The sequence below is a fragment of the Sparus aurata genome, chromosome 7 (genome assembly GCF_900880675.1).
Source record: "Sparus aurata chromosome 7, fSpaAur1.1, whole genome shotgun sequence".
NCBI lineage: Eukaryota > Metazoa > Chordata > Actinopteri > Spariformes > Sparidae > Sparus > Sparus aurata.
Window position 1 is genome coordinate 22,375,416 of NC_044193.1, and position 17,470 is coordinate 22,392,885.

The window sequence follows — 17,470 nt, forward strand, 5'->3', positions numbered from 1 at the left end:
TGATGTGTTGCCACATTCAGACATGTATGCATGCAAATATCAACAATGTTTCTCTTCTCACTGCTCTCCTTTGCGTCATACTATTCACAGGCTTTGGTCAAACGCAGCCCCAGCAGCGGCATGGGCTCCACTCTGAAGGAGTCCTCTGCATTCCAGAGTGAACTGCGTATGCCTGACAGTGCTATCCGCCACCAGAATGCCTCACCCTCTGACAAGAGCAAGGTCACTATCTGTGATGGCAAACCTGGTGATGAAGACAGACCTAAGAAGAGCAGTGTGTGCAAGAGCATTGAGGGCTGCCAGGAAGAGTTGCTAGCCCAAGTGGTGAGAGAAAATATGTTTATCTATTCTGGTTTAATCATCAAGTCTATGTATCTGGCTATGAGTCTTTTTATGCTAAAAAGCACAGCTCAAATGACTTTGAATCATTGCATTTCTTCTCTGGTATTGTAGTTCTTTTATATAGCTACACTACACTCCCTTCACATAGTTTAACTTTTGTCTCTTTCTTCTTCTCAACAGATGGGATCATCCACTGCAGCGGTCATACTGGAGATGCTAATGTTTCTCATGGAAGCTATCCAGACAAACTTCCAGCAGGCATCAGCAGTGGGAAGCAGCAGCCGAGCTCAGCAAGCCCTCAATGAACTGCATACTCAGGACAAAACTGTGGAGATGACGGACCAGTTAATGGTATGAAGACCTGTGTCATTTGGTGATTACAAATCACATATATAGTATTATGTAAACACTATTAGAAACTAAATTGTACATATTCAATTGCTTTCATCAGGTGCCCACACTTGGCTCTCAAGAAGGGGCTTTTGAGAATGTAAGGATGAACTACAGTGGTGACCAGGGACAGACTATACGCCAGCTCATTAGTGCACACGTCTTGCGTCGTGTTGCCATGTGTGTCCTCTCTTCACCCCACGGCCGCCGCCAGCACCTTGCAGTCAGCCATGAAAAGGGGAAGGTAAGATTCACGAACCAGTAAGCTAAGTCCAATAATGATAATACTGTTATTATACAAAAATAAGAAAATATTAAAAGCTTTAGTGGATTTTATATAGATCTTTACTTGATGTACACAGTTTAATTTATGTATGTTAGGTTTTAGATATACCTCAATGACTGGATTTATAGAATAGAGCAACATCATCAAACAAAGCGACACATGCTGTATGGTTGCAGATTCTTTCAAATTAAAGCAGACATTGTTGAGTTAATCATCACATCGTTCCATACGGTAAAAACAATATGTCGGACAGATTTTAACATGAATGATTTAAACGTATAACATACATTTTGAATAAAGTTTTTTCTACACCCTTTGATGTGTATTTCTATTTACTTTGTTGCAAACCATTTTTTTCTCCTTCTCAATAGATAACAGTTCTGCAGCTGTCCACCCTCCTGAAACAGGCTGACTCAAGCAAGAGGAAGTTGACACTGACCCGACTGGCCTCTGCTCCAGTCCCTTTCACTGTCCTCAGTCTCACGGGCAACCCTTGTAATGAAGATTACCTGGCTGTGTGTGGCCTCAAGGTCAGAAAACCATCTGCTTTGAAAAAGCCTGTCTAAACCTATAGACTGAAAACAATACAGCCAGTAATGTAGTTATTTTGCTTGGGATAAAACTTCAAAACAAAATTAACCATGTTAGAATTCAGGGTAGCTATTCATGCCAATGTTAGCTAAGTAAATTTAGAGGTACGTTTTTAGACAAAATGCTGCTAATTGGAAATTGGTATTTGACTGTTTTGTGTTTGTCGTACGTTTATTTTTTCCCAGGACTGCCACGTTTTGACATTCAGCAGCACAGGCTCTGTCTCTGACCATCTGGTGTTGCACCCACAACTGGCAACTGGCAACTTCATCATCAAAGCCATCTGGTTACCAGGCTCGCAAACAGAACTTGCCATCATCACTGCTGACTTTGTCAAGGTATGTTTTAAGAAAAGGATATCTTGTGCATAACTTGGTGTTAACCGATTATTAGTGGTTTGATTAAAATCTATCTATTGAATTGGGAAGGCAGTTGCTGCTTTTTGCATGTAAAAAAAAAAAAACACACTCTGTAACTTGTCTTTTTTCTTCTTTGCTAAACAGATCTATGACTTGTCAGTGGATGCCCTGAGTCCCATGTATTACTTCCTGCTCCCAAGTTCCAAGATCCGTGATGCAACTTTCCTTTTCAATGAAGAGGGGAAGAGTGTTATCGCCATCATGTCTTCAGCAGGTTACATGTACACCCAGCTCATGGATGAATCAAGCAGTGCCCAACATGGCCCTTTCTATGTCACAAATGTATTGGAGATAACCCATGAAGACTTGAAGGTAAGCAAGATGTACATCAAGGTAATTGAATTATACCCACAGAATGGTATCACGTGTGATCACTTCAATCACTTGATGTGTCTTGAAAATGCTGAATGGCAGACAGCAATATTAAAGTGAAATCTTTCTTTGTGACTCCAGGATAGCAACGGGCAGGTAGCCGGTGGTGGTGTGTCGGTGTATTACTCCCATGTGCTTCAGATGCTTTTCTTCAGCTACAGCCAGGGGAAGTCCTTCGCTGCTACAGTGAGCCGCAGCACCACAGAAGTGCAGAGGCTGTTCCCCTATCAACGTCAAAGGGTAACACTTCCACCACACCATATATGGTCTCTTCACTTGCCTGCACTGGATCATAGTAATGTAATGGGTAACTGGAAGAGCTGACTTGTGTCTCCATCTCTTTTTCTTGTCCTCCTGCACTCTTTAGCTCCAATGGTAGCAGCAGTAAGATGTCGCCTGCTCTGTGCCAATGGTCTGAGGTCATGAACCACCCAGGCCTGGTGTGCTGCGTGCAGCAGACAACAGGCATACCACTTGTCATCATGGTCAAGCCTGACACCTTCCTCATCCAAGAGATTAAAACTCTGCCAGCCAAAGCAAAGGTAAGAACCACGTACTGCAATGACAGGAAACGGTACCTAGGAGAACATAGTGAATAGAACTGCGGTTGCCATCTTGTTCTTTAGTTCACATATGTAAAACTCAGCTATATTCTTAAGGTATTCATTCAATAATTTTCTCTGTTTCGCAGATTCAAGATATGGTAGCAATCCGACACACTGCCAGTAATGAACAACAGCGCACAACCATGATTCTTCTCTGTGAGGACGGAAGCCTGCGAATCTACATGGCCAATGTTGACAACACCTCTTACTGGCTCCAGCCCTCTCTGCAGCCCAGCTGTGGCATCAGTATCATGAAGCCTGTCCGCAAGCGCAAAGCAGCAGCTACTAGTGAGTTTGAGGCCAATTAAGTATAATAATTAATGGTGTAATTTAAGTATTATGTATTTAAGTATGCCTGACATTTTTGTCTCAAGTGGCTGTTTATTCACAATTCTGATTGAAATTTCTGTAAACATATGTTCTCAGTATGATTCTCGGTACACAGTAGACTAATTGATACAATCAGAAACAGAAAAATAAGGGCTTGCTGAGGCTGTATCTTGGGTGAAATTGTCAGATTTTAATGTAATGATTTTACTTTTTAGCCACCCGAACTTCCAGTCAGGTGACGTTCCCAGTGGACTTCTTTGAGCACAACCAGCAGCTGACGGAGGTGGAGTTTGGGGGCAATGACTTGTTGCAGGTCTACAATGGACAGCAGATCAAACACAGGCTCAACTCTACTGGGATGTATGTCGCCAACACAAAGGTAGGAACATTTTGTCATCATTCGCTGTTGGAAAAGGTGTAAATTACCTCTCTGATGAATTGCTACTGTCAGACATTCGTGTGTGTTTTATGGCTATGGCTAGTATAGGCTATCGTGAACAAAGAAATGAATCTGTTTTTTTCCTTCTAGCCTGGGGGATTCACAGTGGAGGCAGTCAACAACAACAGTTCAATGGTGATGACTGGCATGCGGGTGCAGGTGGGCACTCAGGCCATTGAGAGGGCTCCCTCCTACGTGGAGGTCTTTGGACGCACCATGCAGATAAACCTGACGAGAGCCCGCTGGTTTGATTTTCCCTTCACCCGAGAGGAGGCACTGCAGGCTGACAAGAAGCTGTCTATATTTAGTAAGAGCAAGAGATGATTATACCTTAGTGTTAATGAGTGGGTATTTTGTCACTGCTAGTAATAGCCAATCGTGTGGATTACCTATTACTTAAGAAATCATTCTAGTCATTGTTGTAGTTTCTTGATATAAGGATTTAACTAAATGGGTAACACTAAAGCACACTGTTTCATGCTTCTGTTCATTTTAAAGTTGGAGCGTCTGTTGACCCAGCTGGAGTCACCATGCTTGATTCAATCAAGATCTATGGAAAAACCAAGGAGCAGTTTGGCTGGCCTGAGGATCCCCCAGAGGACTTCTCCTCTGCGTCGGTTAACAATGTCTGCAGTCCCAACCTGAACCAGGGCAATGGCACCTCTGATGGAGACATCGCCACCCCTACCACCACCAGTGGCAGTGTGCTGGAGAGGTATGGGCTTTCCACTTAAGGCTTCAGAAGTTCAACACAAGTTGTTGGCATTTACACCTCTCAATCCTCTGTCGTTAAATTAACCACACTCATGATCTGATGAGATAGTGTAACCATTTCTTTGACTTTCAACTGGCTACTTCTGTTCTTTTGATACCGTGTAATATCTTTAGCTAACATTCCTGTTTCCTTTTTTTTTATCTTTTAATTTTTTTTTTCCAGCTAAATAATGATATGATATTAATAGAAGTTTTTGAATTTAATATTCATATTTTGGTTAAATGTAACACATTTTATCCATATCACACACTCCTGCCATATCTTTATCCTTCATGAGTCCAGTGATACAGCAGGAGTTGTAGGGGTCAATCTTGAAGTTCTAAATAATTTCCCAGTCTGGAATCATTAAAGTAATTCTATCTATCTATCTATCTATCTATCTATCTATCAATGGGGGTTAGGTTCTCGGTAGAGTATTTAGTGCATGGCTATCGTGATGTCATCTTTTCTTGCATGCTTCTCTTATGTTCAACTGAATCATTTAATTTCACTTGTTTCTTTCTGTGATCCTCACACTTTGTTTTTGTTTCTTTTTCTTTTGCTCCCAAAAATACAATAAAAAGTTGTGAAACTGAGTCCTTATCAACCTTGGACCGGTTAGTAACTGCCCTTTCTCTGCTTGTTTGTATGGTTTTGTGCATGTGTGCCAGTTTGTGTGTCCATGCTTGAGACTGTGAACATGCCATGCATCATTGCCACACTTGTACAATAGCAACATTTTTTCCTATTCTTGCATTCAGTGTTGTTTTGGCATTTAGATCAGCACAAAAGGTTAAGATTTGCTCTTTGGTTGATTTAAGGAGAAAGCTGCAGTAGAAGCATTGTTGATCTTCTTTGTCAATTTCAGGTTGGTAGTCAGCTCCCTTGAGGCTTTGGAAAGCTGCTTTGCAGTAGGTTCCTCCAGTGAAAAGGTAAATAGATGGAGATTTAATAATATATTTGAGTGAAAAACCCTGTGTTAAACTTGCTTCCCTTTAGGGAACATTGTTGACCTCATGTCTTAACTGTGTGTAGGAAAAGAATAAGGCTGCAGCGCTGGAGTTGGCAACTCTACTCCTGTCCATGCCAACCCCTGCTGGTGTGCAACAGCAAACCAAAGGGCTTCTTGCCAGCCTGCACACTAGTCGAACTGCCTACCACAACCATAAGGTAAAAAACAAAATGGACCAGACTAAAGTGAGAACATTCTCCATGCATGTCGTGTTGTAATAGGCCCAGCAAAATAAGTGCAAATTACTTTAAGTGAAGGATTAAATGTTACATTTGGTATCATGTTGATAACAGTTTTCAGTCGTCCAGTACATTTAGTACTTTTAAGCCAGTAAGGGACATTTAGTAAGTCAGGGAAAGTGGCGAACCAGATCACAGTGGCATAAATGTTAGACTGTTGAATCTTTATGAAGGAAGTAAGCCAACATGATTGTTTGGCAATGTATGGGAATATTGTGGAGCTGGCAGTGCAGAAAAAGCGTTGGTTCTCGTTAATCACCTATCAACCGCAAAATGTGTAAATAAAGTTTGTTCAGAAACCACACCATACTTTTTTAGGTGTTAAATGTTGTGCTCATCCTATACATACATACATCACTTATGAAGAACTAATGCAATGTTTATGTGTCATCAGGATCAGTCCTTGCTGAGTAACGCAGTACAGTGTCTGAATAGCTGCAGCCGTGACGGGAGGGAGCTCGACCCTGATGTCTTTCAGAGGCTCGTGATCACTGCCCGCTCCATTGCAATCATGAGACCCAACAACTTGGTGCATTTCACAGAAACAAAGTCGTTACACCATGACTCTGGTAAGATGCTTGTCGGGTGACAAATGTTGAATATCAGTTTGTGTGTACGTCATTTATATCGTTACCCACTTGTTGTTAACAGACATTCAAAAATATATTTTTCGGAACAACTGTTGTTGGTGTTTCTAAATGATTTAAGAGCTAAATAACCTCCAATTTTTCAATTAATACTTCATGTTCTTCTCTTCCTTACCCAGAAATGCCAGAGGACGGGCAAAAACACGTGGAAGGTGAAAGCTGTAATTTCATCACTCAGCTATTGAATAACTTCTGGAAGCTCCATGCCCTGAAACCAAAGAACGCTTTCCTCGCTCCTGCTTGTCTGCCAGGTAATTACATTGACTGCATGTGAAAAATGGGTCCAAGTTATAAGTAATGTGACATGATTGGTCATCAGCTTACATTTAAATGTTATGTGGAACATTTACACATAATTGATACTGGCTGAAAGTAAATGATTTCTTTACATCTAGATGAAAATGATGTGAATTTGTTTTCTTGTCATCCATGTTAGGCCTCACTCATGTGGAAGCGACAGTAAATGCCTTGGTGGATATCATCCATGCATACTGCACCTGTGAACTGGATTACATCAATGTAGCCTCCAAAATCTACATGCAAATGTTACTGTGCCCAGTAAGTATAGTACTTCTGTTGATCACTGGAAACATGATATAATTTACATGTATTAAATAGGGGTGTGCCAAAATATCAATACTACGATATATCGCGATATTTCGTCTTGAGGTACGTTATCGATACACTGGTGCCGAATATCGATATTAAAAAATGTAAAAAAAATATATATTTTTTTTTTTTTTAATTTTTTTTTTTTGGGTGGAGGTGGTGGGCCAAAAATAAATAAATAAATAAATAAAATATATATATATTTTTTTTTACATTTTTTAATATTGATATTCGGCACCAGTGTATCGATAACGTACCTCAAGACGAAATATCGCGATATATCGTAGTATCGATATTTTGGCACACCCCTATTTAATACATGTAAATTATATCATGTTTCCAGTGATAAAGCTGGAAACATGATATAATTGTTTATAAAGTTTCAAAGATAAAGCTTTGAATAAAGCTTTATCTTTATTCAAACATAGGTATACAACCAAATAAAATTTAAAAAATGGTTTAAGTAGTTTCGAAACCCACACATATAGATATTTAATGATAGTTGTAGTCAGTGTGTGTGTTAAGAAGAGACACTGTGCAATATACTCTGTTTACTTGGCTGTCATTTGTGTGAAATTGATTGACAATGTTTTGTTATTCCTGTGAAACGGATTCAGTGCTGTCAATAAATTCTGAATTTCTTCATTGACACAGATATCGTGATGTATCATGGATGAAATTTCTTGCAATATATCGATTATCGCAGAATCGCTGTATCGTGATATTATCGTTATCATGGGCAAAATATCGTGATAGTATCGTATCGCGAGGTACCTGGTGATACCCAGCCCTAGTATTAAAGCATGTGAATAGATATAAATCGGCATCGCTACCAAATGGTCTTGTGATTTGCCAAACTTTGTGAATAAACAAATTTACCATTTTTGTGGAGCATGGCTGTTTCCGCTGTAACATTCTGATTACCATCATATTGATAGTTTGCTCATGCAAGACTGTATAAGGCTATTTATAATCAGGATTTTGAGGATCAGTAAATTATTTGGCATAATTATATCTCACAGTTAGAATAGGAACTGTTACATGTGTTGCTTTAAGTTAAAGTCAGCATACAGGCTCTCATCAGGTAACTAAAGTGTATTTGTACCAATGCAGGACACAGCTGTGAGCTTCGCTTGTAAGCAGGCTCTGATCAGAGTGCTTCGACCAAGAAACAAACGGCGCCATGTGACCCTTCCATCTCCCCCACGCTCCAACACACCCATGGGTAAGTTTGCACCAGCTGTATACAAAGCTGTGTTTGAGTTTTTCTAGGTGATTTTGAAGTATTAAAATATGAGTTATGAATGTGTATTGTTACAAAGCATTAGGACAATTACAGTTTCAAGAGGTTTTTCAGTGCACACAACTCATGCCTGTTCTGTGTAGTAAAACAAACGATGTCTAAACAAAGAATTTAAACCTGTTATGAGGCTCTTGTGACCACAAGTTGGTCTAGATCTCTAATACATGTTGGTTGATTTCCTTTATCAGGAGACAAGGATGATGATGATGACGATGATGCAGATGACAAAATGCAGTCGTCAGTGCTGACTGGAGGAGAAGAGGGTAGACAGGAGAGTCAGGAACAGAATGAAGTGGACCATGGTGACTTTGAAATGGTGGTGAGTAAAGAGGGCCAATTAAGTCTATGCGTGATATTTGACATTACTGTTACATTGTTAACATTTTGAGAGGTGGGCAGACAACTCGCATACAAATAATATATGAACATAATAGTCAACTTTGTTATTATTTCCCTGGCATATGAAGCTTAAAATATAACTCTTAGTAAGAACCTGGTTTATCTTAAGCTGTGTGTTGGAGAAATAATAACACCTTTGTTTTTCTCTCTACTACAGTCAGAGTCCATGGTCCTGGAGACGGCAGAGAATGTCAACAATGGAAACCCATCTCCTCTGGAGGCTCTGCTGGCTGGAGCTGAGGGTTTCCCCCCCATGCTGGACATTCCTCCTGATGCAGATGATGAGACTATGGTAGAGCTGGCCATTGCTCTGAGCCTTCAGCAGGATCAACAAGGTCAAGAACCAAAAGATATATAAGATGAAGCATTAACTCTGTGGTAAACGAGAGTGCCTCACAGTTAGACATTCTCCCCATCTGTTCTGCACAGTTGCAAACTGTTTCATCCACAGATATGTTCAACCCAAATAAAAAGACTTGAAGACAGCTAGCAAGCACTGAGAATTTGATATTAGTTCTAGATTGATAATAAGACGGATAATACCACCTACACAATTAACACATTTTATAGTTTCATATAGCTTAAACGCTGATTACAAAAATGAAACTTAAGTATTGTAACATTCCAGAAACTGAAATATAAAATATGCTTTCGGACGGTAGTTTCTGAATTCATCCTCAAACATCAGTCAAGTTTGGTTTTTGATTATTGTAAACCTCAAATGATAGACAAGATCTTATATCAGAATAAACATCACACACAAGCAGTGTTTTGTGTGTGTGCTGCTAACATATTGTACATGTTCTTGACGTTTTCAGGGAGTAGCAGCAGTGCTCTTGGCCTTCAGAGCCTTGGCCTGTCTGGCCAGGCCCCAAGCTCCTCGTCATTGGATGCTGGCACCCTTTCAGACACCACAGCATCAGGTAACAAGACCACCTCCGTAGTTGTATGAGGATGAAGGTTTTAGATCTGAAAGGTCACAGTGGCTAGTACATACTTCACATAAGACACTCAAATATTTTTCTCTTTGCTACAGTTTTGAAGTAAAAAATTCAATATCTCACAGCATGTGTGATAATATGCTACATTGGAGCTAACCACCTAATCTGTTCAACACGAACAGAAACTTGAATATCAGGTTGTTTGAATGTGCTGCATGCTTTATTGCATTGTTGGTGAACAAGTACGAACTAGAATCATGTATCCTGGCCAGATGACCGTGGTGTATTTACTGTTACAGCTATTGCTATGATTTCAGCCCCGGCATCAGATGATGAGGGCAGCACAGCTGCTACTGATGGCTCCACACTGCGGACCTCCCCAGCTGAGCATGGCGGCAGTGTGGGCTCAGAGAGTGGAGGTTCTGCAATCGACTCTGTAGCCGGGGAACACAGTGGTGGGTGATTGCAGAGAAACAACAGTGGCCCTAAACACAACTAAATAAGAGATGTTGTGTTAGTTGTGTCAGCCTGATAGTCAAAATGTTATATATGCGTGTCTAAAATTGTATTGTATCTGTTATCTACAATAACCGTATAAGACTTTACAGACTCATTTCATTTTTATTTTTAAAACAACACCATAACACTTGCTTAGTATATATTTTCATGTTTCCAGTTTGCTTAGTTGCATTTTTGTGTGAATTTGTGTGTACAGTGTCAGGACGCAGCAGTGCATATGGGGACACAGCAGTGGAGGGCCACCCTGCAGGTCCAGGAAGCGTCAGCTCCAGCACTGGAGCCATCAGCACCACTACAGCCCAGCAGGAAGGTGATGGCTCAGAAGGAGAGGGAGAGACAGAGGGAGACATCCACACAAGCAACAGGTCAGCAATTGGGCAGCAATGCAGGAGTTCAGATAAAGACGAAAGTTTAAGATTATACTGACAACAAGCATTTGCCAGTGAAGACACTATATCTCTACAGTCAATGGCCATGGGGAGAGAAAACATTTATTTTTGGGGAGCAGTAGTCATAATAAAGAATATCACATTCAGTCCAAAATGGTCAACTCAGTTGCAGAAGTGAACATTTGTATCAAATTTGTTTCTTGTCAGGCTGCACATGGTTCGTCTTATGCTACTGGAGCGTTTGCTTCAGCATCTTTCCCAGCTCCACAATGTAGGTGGAGTTCAAGCCATCCCCTACATGCAGGTCATCCTAATGCTGACCTCCGACCTGGATGGCGAGGATGAAAAAGATAAGGGTGCCTTGGATGACCTGCTAGCACAGCTCATTGCTGAACTCGGCATGCACAAGAAGGTAAACACAGTCTCCTTGTGAGGAACTGGGCTTTTAAACTGTCATCGTTTTACTTAATCCATGTTATTCCTCTGCAGGACGTGTCCAAGAAGAATGAACGTAGCTCCATCAATGAAGTTCACCTGGTCATCATGAGACTGCTCAGCGTTTTCATGTCTCGAACGAAATCTGGCTCCAAATCCTCTTCTGAGGTACATCCTCTTTATTTTCTTTATGTAGTTCTCCCTGATTTAGACTAAAGGTTGTCAGATAAATGTCATGATGGTAAATGTTCAAATCCACCTTAAAGTACTCACAGAAGGTGCCTGCTTGCATTGCACACAAATCATTTTCTATGACAAAATTTCTCCATGGACAGCTTTTTAAGCATGTTTAACATTAAGTTGCTTGTACATTGTACTTACATGCAAGATGCACTCTCTTTCTTTCTTGCAGTCATCTTCGCTTATTTCGAATGCCACAGCGACTGCTTTGCTCAGCCTCGGGGCTATTGACTACTGTCTCCACGTGCTCAAATCTCTCCTGGAGTTCTGGAAGAGCCAACAGGGTGAAGAGGAGCCTGTGGCCACAAGCCAGCTCCTCCGACCACACACAGCTTCCTCTCCACCAGACATGAGCCCTTTCTTCCTGCGCCAATATGTCAAGGTATCAGACAACAGCAGGCGTCTTTATCTTTAAAACAGAAAAAAGTGATTTTTGTACAAGGAATGGTATTTGGACATACTGTGTTGCTCCTTCCCTTAGGGACATGCTGCTGATGTGTTTGAAGCCTACTCACAACTTTTGACTGAAATGGTGCTCCGGCTGCCGTATCAGATCAAGAAGATTGCTGACACCAACCCACGTATCCCACCTCCTGTCTTTGACCATTCCTGGTTCTACTATCTGTCTGAAGTAAGCGGTTGAGTGTATCACTTGGATGATTTTCCATTTCAACCTTTGTCTACACAAAACACAGAAATACAACCTCTTAATTCTGTATTTCTTTTCTCCTCAGTATCTGATGATTCAACAGACACCATTTGTCAGGAGGCAAGTCAGAAAGCTGTTGCTGTTCATCTGTGGCTCAAAGGAAAAATATCGTCAGCTGCGGGATCTGCACACTCTTGACTCCCATGTGCGCAGCATCAAGAAGCTCCTGGAGGAGCAGGGCATCTTCCTCCGGGCTGGTGTTGTCACAGCCACATCTGGTTCAGCTTTACAGTATGACACACTCATCAGTCTGGTGAGTGTCCTCTGAGCAGTCATTCAGACTACTTACACAGAGCCTCTTTTGTGTGCTGTATTTTGACTATGGCATTATGTGATCTTCATTCTCATAGTTTTTTCAATTTGCTAAAATCTTAATAATATTCTATTTCTTTGGTCTTTGATACTACTGTAATATAGTAAGTTGCTTCTCTTGTTGCAGATGGAGCATCTGAAAGCTTGTGCTGAAATTGCCACTCAGAGGACAATCAACTGGCAGAAGTTCTGCATGAAGGATGACTGTAAGTTGTTTCAGATCAGCTTTTGTAACTGGAAATAAAGAAGCTTTTATTTAAGGCCACTCGTGTTAACATCATTCTCCTCTCTTTATTTTCCCTCCTTACCTGTTTGTCTTCTCTGTTCAGCTGTGTTGTACTTCCTCCTCCAAGTGAGCTTCCTAGTGGATGAGGGTGTTTCCCCTGTGCTCTTGCAACTGCTCTCCTGCGCCTTGTGCGGCAGTAAGGTGCTTGCCAGCTCCTCTTCCTCCTCTTCATCATTCTCCGGAGGGGGCTCTGGTAGTGCTGGACAGACAGGAGCTTCTCAGTCCTCTCAGAGCAAGTCATCCAGTAAAAAGAGCAAAAAAGAGGACAAGGAGAAAGACAAAGAGGGTGAGGCATCACCCCAACTTTCTCATACTTCATACCAATTCTTGTTTAGATTGTACACATTCAATCCTGAAACAGGCTCAAGCCCCCCAGTGAACCTGAACAGGTTATTTGGGTATGGATAGTAGATGCTAATGCCCTGACTGTGTTGTATCTTTGCTGACTGACAAAAGGTGATGGAGTTGGAAGCCAGGAGGATCAGCTGTGTATGGCTCTGGTCAGTCAACTTAACAAGTTTGCAGACAAAGAGACCCTCATCCAGTTCTTACGCTGCTTCCTGCTCGAGTCAAACTCATCATCTGTGCGCTGGCAAGCCCACTGCTTGGCACTTCACATCTACAGGTACTGTAGACATCCATCACATTCAGTTTGGCCCCAAACTCAAGCATAAAGCGAGCCTGGTCGTTAGATTTAGACTACCTTATTTTTAGTCTGGATGATTGAAAATAAAGTTGAAGCACCAATGAAAAAACATGTTTGATTGAAAAGCAACACTGAATTATTAAATGGTGAATTGCATTGATGACATGTCAATCTCTCCGTAGGAACTCCAGTAAATCTCAGCAGGAGCTGCTGCTGGAGCTGACTTGGGCCATCTGGCCTGAGCTGCCAGCATATGGTCGCAAAGCTGCCCAGTTTGTCGACCTGCTTGGATACTTCTCACTTAAAACCCCTCAGACAGAGAAAAAGGTTTGTCGTCACATGCATTGTTTGTACTGATCCTAGGGCAGTAATTGTTGTGAGATTTTTATACTGTTGCCTTCTATTTTATTATATAAACATTTGACTTTCTGTAATTAACAATTTAAAAATTGGACTGTGTCCAAAATGTACTTTTAAAGTAAAGTTACAGTAAGGGATACTTCTGGATGTCTGAGCCTTTTCATCATTCAGCAGAACATAGACCTCACAATGATAATGCTTCGAAATCTCTATCAAACTGTTTCTCTCTAATTGTTTACGTTTTGTGGTTTAGTTGAAAGAGTATTCTCAGAAAGCTGTGGAAATCCTAAGGGCACAAAACCATATCCTGACGAATCACCCCAACTCCAACATCTACAAGTATGTCTATCAAAACATGCTAGCTATAAGCAAGAAGAATGCAATTATAAGTAATGGACATTGTCTTCATAAGAATTTTTATGTTTTTCCTTTTGCAGCACTCTGTCTGGTTTAGTGGAGTTTGATGGATTTTATCTGGAGAGTGACCCCTGCTTGGTGTGCAACAATCCAGAAGTTCCCTTCTCGGTACGTGAAACATAACTCCCCTTAATGGATGCAATCACTACCCAAGGGAAAAAAGTTTAGTTAATTTAATTCAAATGCAATTTTTTTTTCTTTGTTAGTTGGCAATGGTTTTGCATTGGTAAAGATTGGTAAGACTGTGGTTAGTTTTTGGTTTGTAATCTGAACAGTGAATACCAAATGTGACAGGCTAAGGACATTCTTTATTTCCATACTACTGTTGTTTATCATGCAAAAGCAAACAGAACAAGGACAGGTCATAAGGCCACCTGCAGGAGGGCCTTTGGAACACCCTGCTGGCATAAACACAGTCTATTATTGTTTTAAAAGATTGTCTTGTTTGCCCTCCAGAATATAAAACTGTCATCAATCAAAGTGGACACCCGTTACACCACCACTCAGCAAGTCGTCAAGCTCATTGGCAGCCACACCATCAGCAAAGTCACAGTGAAGATCGGTGACCTCAAACGCACCAAAATGGTCCGTACCATCAATTTGTACTACAACAACAGAACTGTACAGGCTATCGTGGAGCTGAAGAACAAGTATGTTTACTAATCATATGTTCATTACCTTTTTTTTTTTTTTTTTTTTTCAGAATGTTATAAGATACAAGTTTACATATTGAACCACTAGCAACAGTTTCACTCTCATTCAGTTGACAGTATGAAGTAAATCAACTTGTTTTCTCTTTTTAGGCCTGCTCGCTGGCACAAAGCCAAGAAAGTTCAGCTGACCCCAGGACAAACAGAGGTAAAGATTGACCTTCCTTTACCCATCGTTGCTTCCAACCTGATGATCGAGTTCTCCGATTTTTATGAGAACTATCAGGCCTCAACTGAGACCCTGCAGTGTCCACGCTGCAGTGCATCTGTGCCGGCCAATCCCGGGGTGTGTGGCAACTGTGGTGAGAACGTCTACCAGTGTCACAAGTGCAGGTACGCAACGCAGCAGGCTTCCTCTGCCGGTCTAAAAAGATTGGGGAACATTTGGTAATGATTGGAAACACTGAAGTGTATTATATTTGAAATTTGATTGTTGTTTTCTGTTAGGTCAATCAACTACGATGAAAAAGACCCCTTCTTGTGCAATGCCTGTGGTTTCTGCAAATACGCCCGGTTTGATTTCATGCTATATGCTAAACCATGCTGTGCTGTGGATCCCATTGAGAATGAGGAAGACAGGAAAAAGGTAAGAAGTCACTCTGAGAAATACAAGTTACAGGGTTCGTACGGGTGCTTGAAATCCTTGAAAGTGCTTGAATTTCAATGTTGTGTTTTCAAGGTCTGAAAAGTGCTTGGATTTTAGTTTAAGTGCTTGAAAGTGCTTGACATTATAACTGTCTTTTACAAAATTGGGATCAGACTGGATAATTAATTTATGAAGTTTTTGCTATTATAGTATATAATTTTAGATGTTTACAGCATAGTACAATATACATAATTGTGATAAAAAGTGAAGAAAAAAATCACAAGTATATATATTCCTTTAGATACGTATTTTACCCCAGCAGTAAGGCGCTGGAAAATCTTAAAAATGACCCTTAAAAGTGCTTGAAAAGTGCTTGAATTTGACCTTGAAAAATGTGTACGAACCCTGAAGTTAAAGGGGGTTGCCATTGAAAAAAATTATAATAATTTAGTAAAATATTTTGATTGGCAAAATATAAGTTTTGTCCCCAGTTTTTGCAAATGACTGAAGTACTTTTTCCTGATGAATTCTTTATCTCTACCTTCATCCTCCCGAATCATCTTTTAATCTTTAATATATCTTTTTTTCCTGCAGGCTGTGACTAACATCAATACCCTGCTTGACAAAGCTGACAGGGTCTACCACCAGTTAATGGGTCACCGACCCCAGTTGGAGAGCCTCCTGTCTAAAGTCAATGAAGCGGCACCAGAGAAACCACAGGTCAGTCTCAGGGGAGCCCTGAACACTACATAAGAAATTGAGGCATGAGAAATGTTATGAAAGCCTCTTTAACCACATTTGCTACTGTCTATAATGTAAGGTACATCTCTACTGATACACATCACACATCGTCTTTACATATTTTAGTATTTCAAAAATAAGATTTTGTGATGCGACAGAAAACCATTGATGGCTGCAGATGAACAGTATGTCATGGTAGATGTCCAACTGCCTAGATGTATGACATAAAGTCATTTATAGCAGCTTCAGTATTTTGTAGTCTTGCATTTCCTTAGAAATTATAATTAGGCCTGTTTTAATCTTATTTTTGTAGTTTAATCTCATGGTATTCTTTTCCTCTCATTCCCCCAGGATGACACTGGAGCAGGAGCGGGACTAGGTACATCTTCTGCTAATGTGAACAGATACATCCAGCAGCTGGCTCAAGAATACAGCGGAGACTGCAAGACATCATTTGATGAGCTCTCCAAGATTATACAGGTTACTGAGGAAAAATAATGATCTTAGTTACTGGTGCATTTAGTTTTTTTCCCCACTTACAGAAAACTCTGGGCTTTTTTCTATTCACAGAAAGTGCTTGCATCACGTAAAGAGCTCCTGGAGTACGACCTGCAGCAGAGAGAAGCTGCCACCAAGTCATCCCGCAGCAGCAGCAGCCACCAGCCCACCTTCACTGCTAGTCAGTACCGGGCACTCTCTGTGCTAGGCTGCGGCCACACCTCCTCAACCAAGTGCTATGGCTGTGCCTCAGCTGTCACGGGTCACTGTATCACACTGCTCCGTGCACTGGCCACTAACCCAGCCCTTCGGCAGATCCTGGTCCTCCAGGGTCTCATCCGTGAGCTGTTTGAGTATAACTTGCGACGAGGTACAGCAGCCATGAGGGAGGAGGTGCGCCAGCTGGTCTGTCTTCTCACCCGGTATGTCCATCCCCGTTAGTGTAGATAAGTAGAAGAGTTGACACTAATTCTCAATAAGGTGTTGGAATTAAAGTATATACCACACATCTAAATATACTTTAAATTTGCTTTTCACACTTAGCTGTGTGTATAAGCTCTTCGATCTCTGGGTTGCATTGGTAATTGAATATCATTTGGTATCTTATTTTCATATTTTCCTGCTTCAGAGATCATCCAGAGGCCACTCAGCAGATGAATGACCTCATTATCGCCAAGGTGTCTGCTGCTCTCAAAGGCCATTGGGCCAATCCTGACCTGGTATGTCCTATTATATATCCCATTGAAGAAGTTAGACAAAAGAAAGATTAAGAGAAATTTCTCCAGATATATACATTTTTTGGGGGGAAATCACATCTGTATCTTAATGGTAGAGCTCCTGGATTAAGCAGGTTAACTTTGTAGAAGAATTCCGAATATTGATCTGAACATGATGTCATGTTCTCCCAACAGGTTAGTAATCTGCAGTATGAAATGCTGCTGTTG

The 17,470-nt window shown here is 41.0% G+C and overlaps 1 protein-coding gene across 1 annotated transcript in view; it reads left to right on the forward strand.

Annotated features, from left to right (window-relative positions):
• ubr4 (ubiquitin protein ligase E3 component n-recognin 4) overlaps positions 1-17,470 on the forward strand; it is a 52,582-nt gene that overhangs the window by 20,901 nt on the left and 14,211 nt on the right. The window contains 43 exon segments of the mRNA XM_030423364.1: positions 91-324; positions 523-693; positions 794-976; positions 1,390-1,548; positions 1,795-1,947; positions 2,113-2,340; positions 2,482-2,622; positions 2,624-2,640; positions 2,768-2,942; positions 3,092-3,293; positions 3,551-3,714; positions 3,865-4,081; positions 4,273-4,489; positions 5,397-5,460; positions 5,564-5,698; positions 6,174-6,348; positions 6,546-6,677; positions 6,863-6,984; positions 8,149-8,260; positions 8,527-8,657; positions 8,895-9,072; positions 9,556-9,660; positions 9,996-10,133; positions 10,394-10,562; positions 10,794-10,998; positions 11,076-11,189; positions 11,434-11,643; positions 11,743-11,892; positions 11,996-12,223; positions 12,410-12,488; positions 12,612-12,854; positions 13,025-13,193; positions 13,397-13,541; positions 13,828-13,913; positions 14,012-14,099; positions 14,448-14,641; positions 14,795-15,034; positions 15,149-15,287; positions 15,882-16,007; positions 16,380-16,508; positions 16,599-16,948; positions 17,155-17,245; positions 17,438-17,470. The exon segment at positions 17,438-17,470 is cut by the window's right edge and continues 52 nt beyond it. Of these exon segments, the coding sequence (XP_030279224.1) occupies positions 91-324; positions 523-693; positions 794-976; positions 1,390-1,548; positions 1,795-1,947; positions 2,113-2,340; positions 2,482-2,622; positions 2,624-2,640; positions 2,768-2,942; positions 3,092-3,293; positions 3,551-3,714; positions 3,865-4,081; positions 4,273-4,489; positions 5,397-5,460; positions 5,564-5,698; positions 6,174-6,348; positions 6,546-6,677; positions 6,863-6,984; positions 8,149-8,260; positions 8,527-8,657; positions 8,895-9,072; positions 9,556-9,660; positions 9,996-10,133; positions 10,394-10,562; positions 10,794-10,998; positions 11,076-11,189; positions 11,434-11,643; positions 11,743-11,892; positions 11,996-12,223; positions 12,410-12,488; positions 12,612-12,854; positions 13,025-13,193; positions 13,397-13,541; positions 13,828-13,913; positions 14,012-14,099; positions 14,448-14,641; positions 14,795-15,034; positions 15,149-15,287; positions 15,882-16,007; positions 16,380-16,508; positions 16,599-16,948; positions 17,155-17,245; positions 17,438-17,470 (6,741 nt within the window).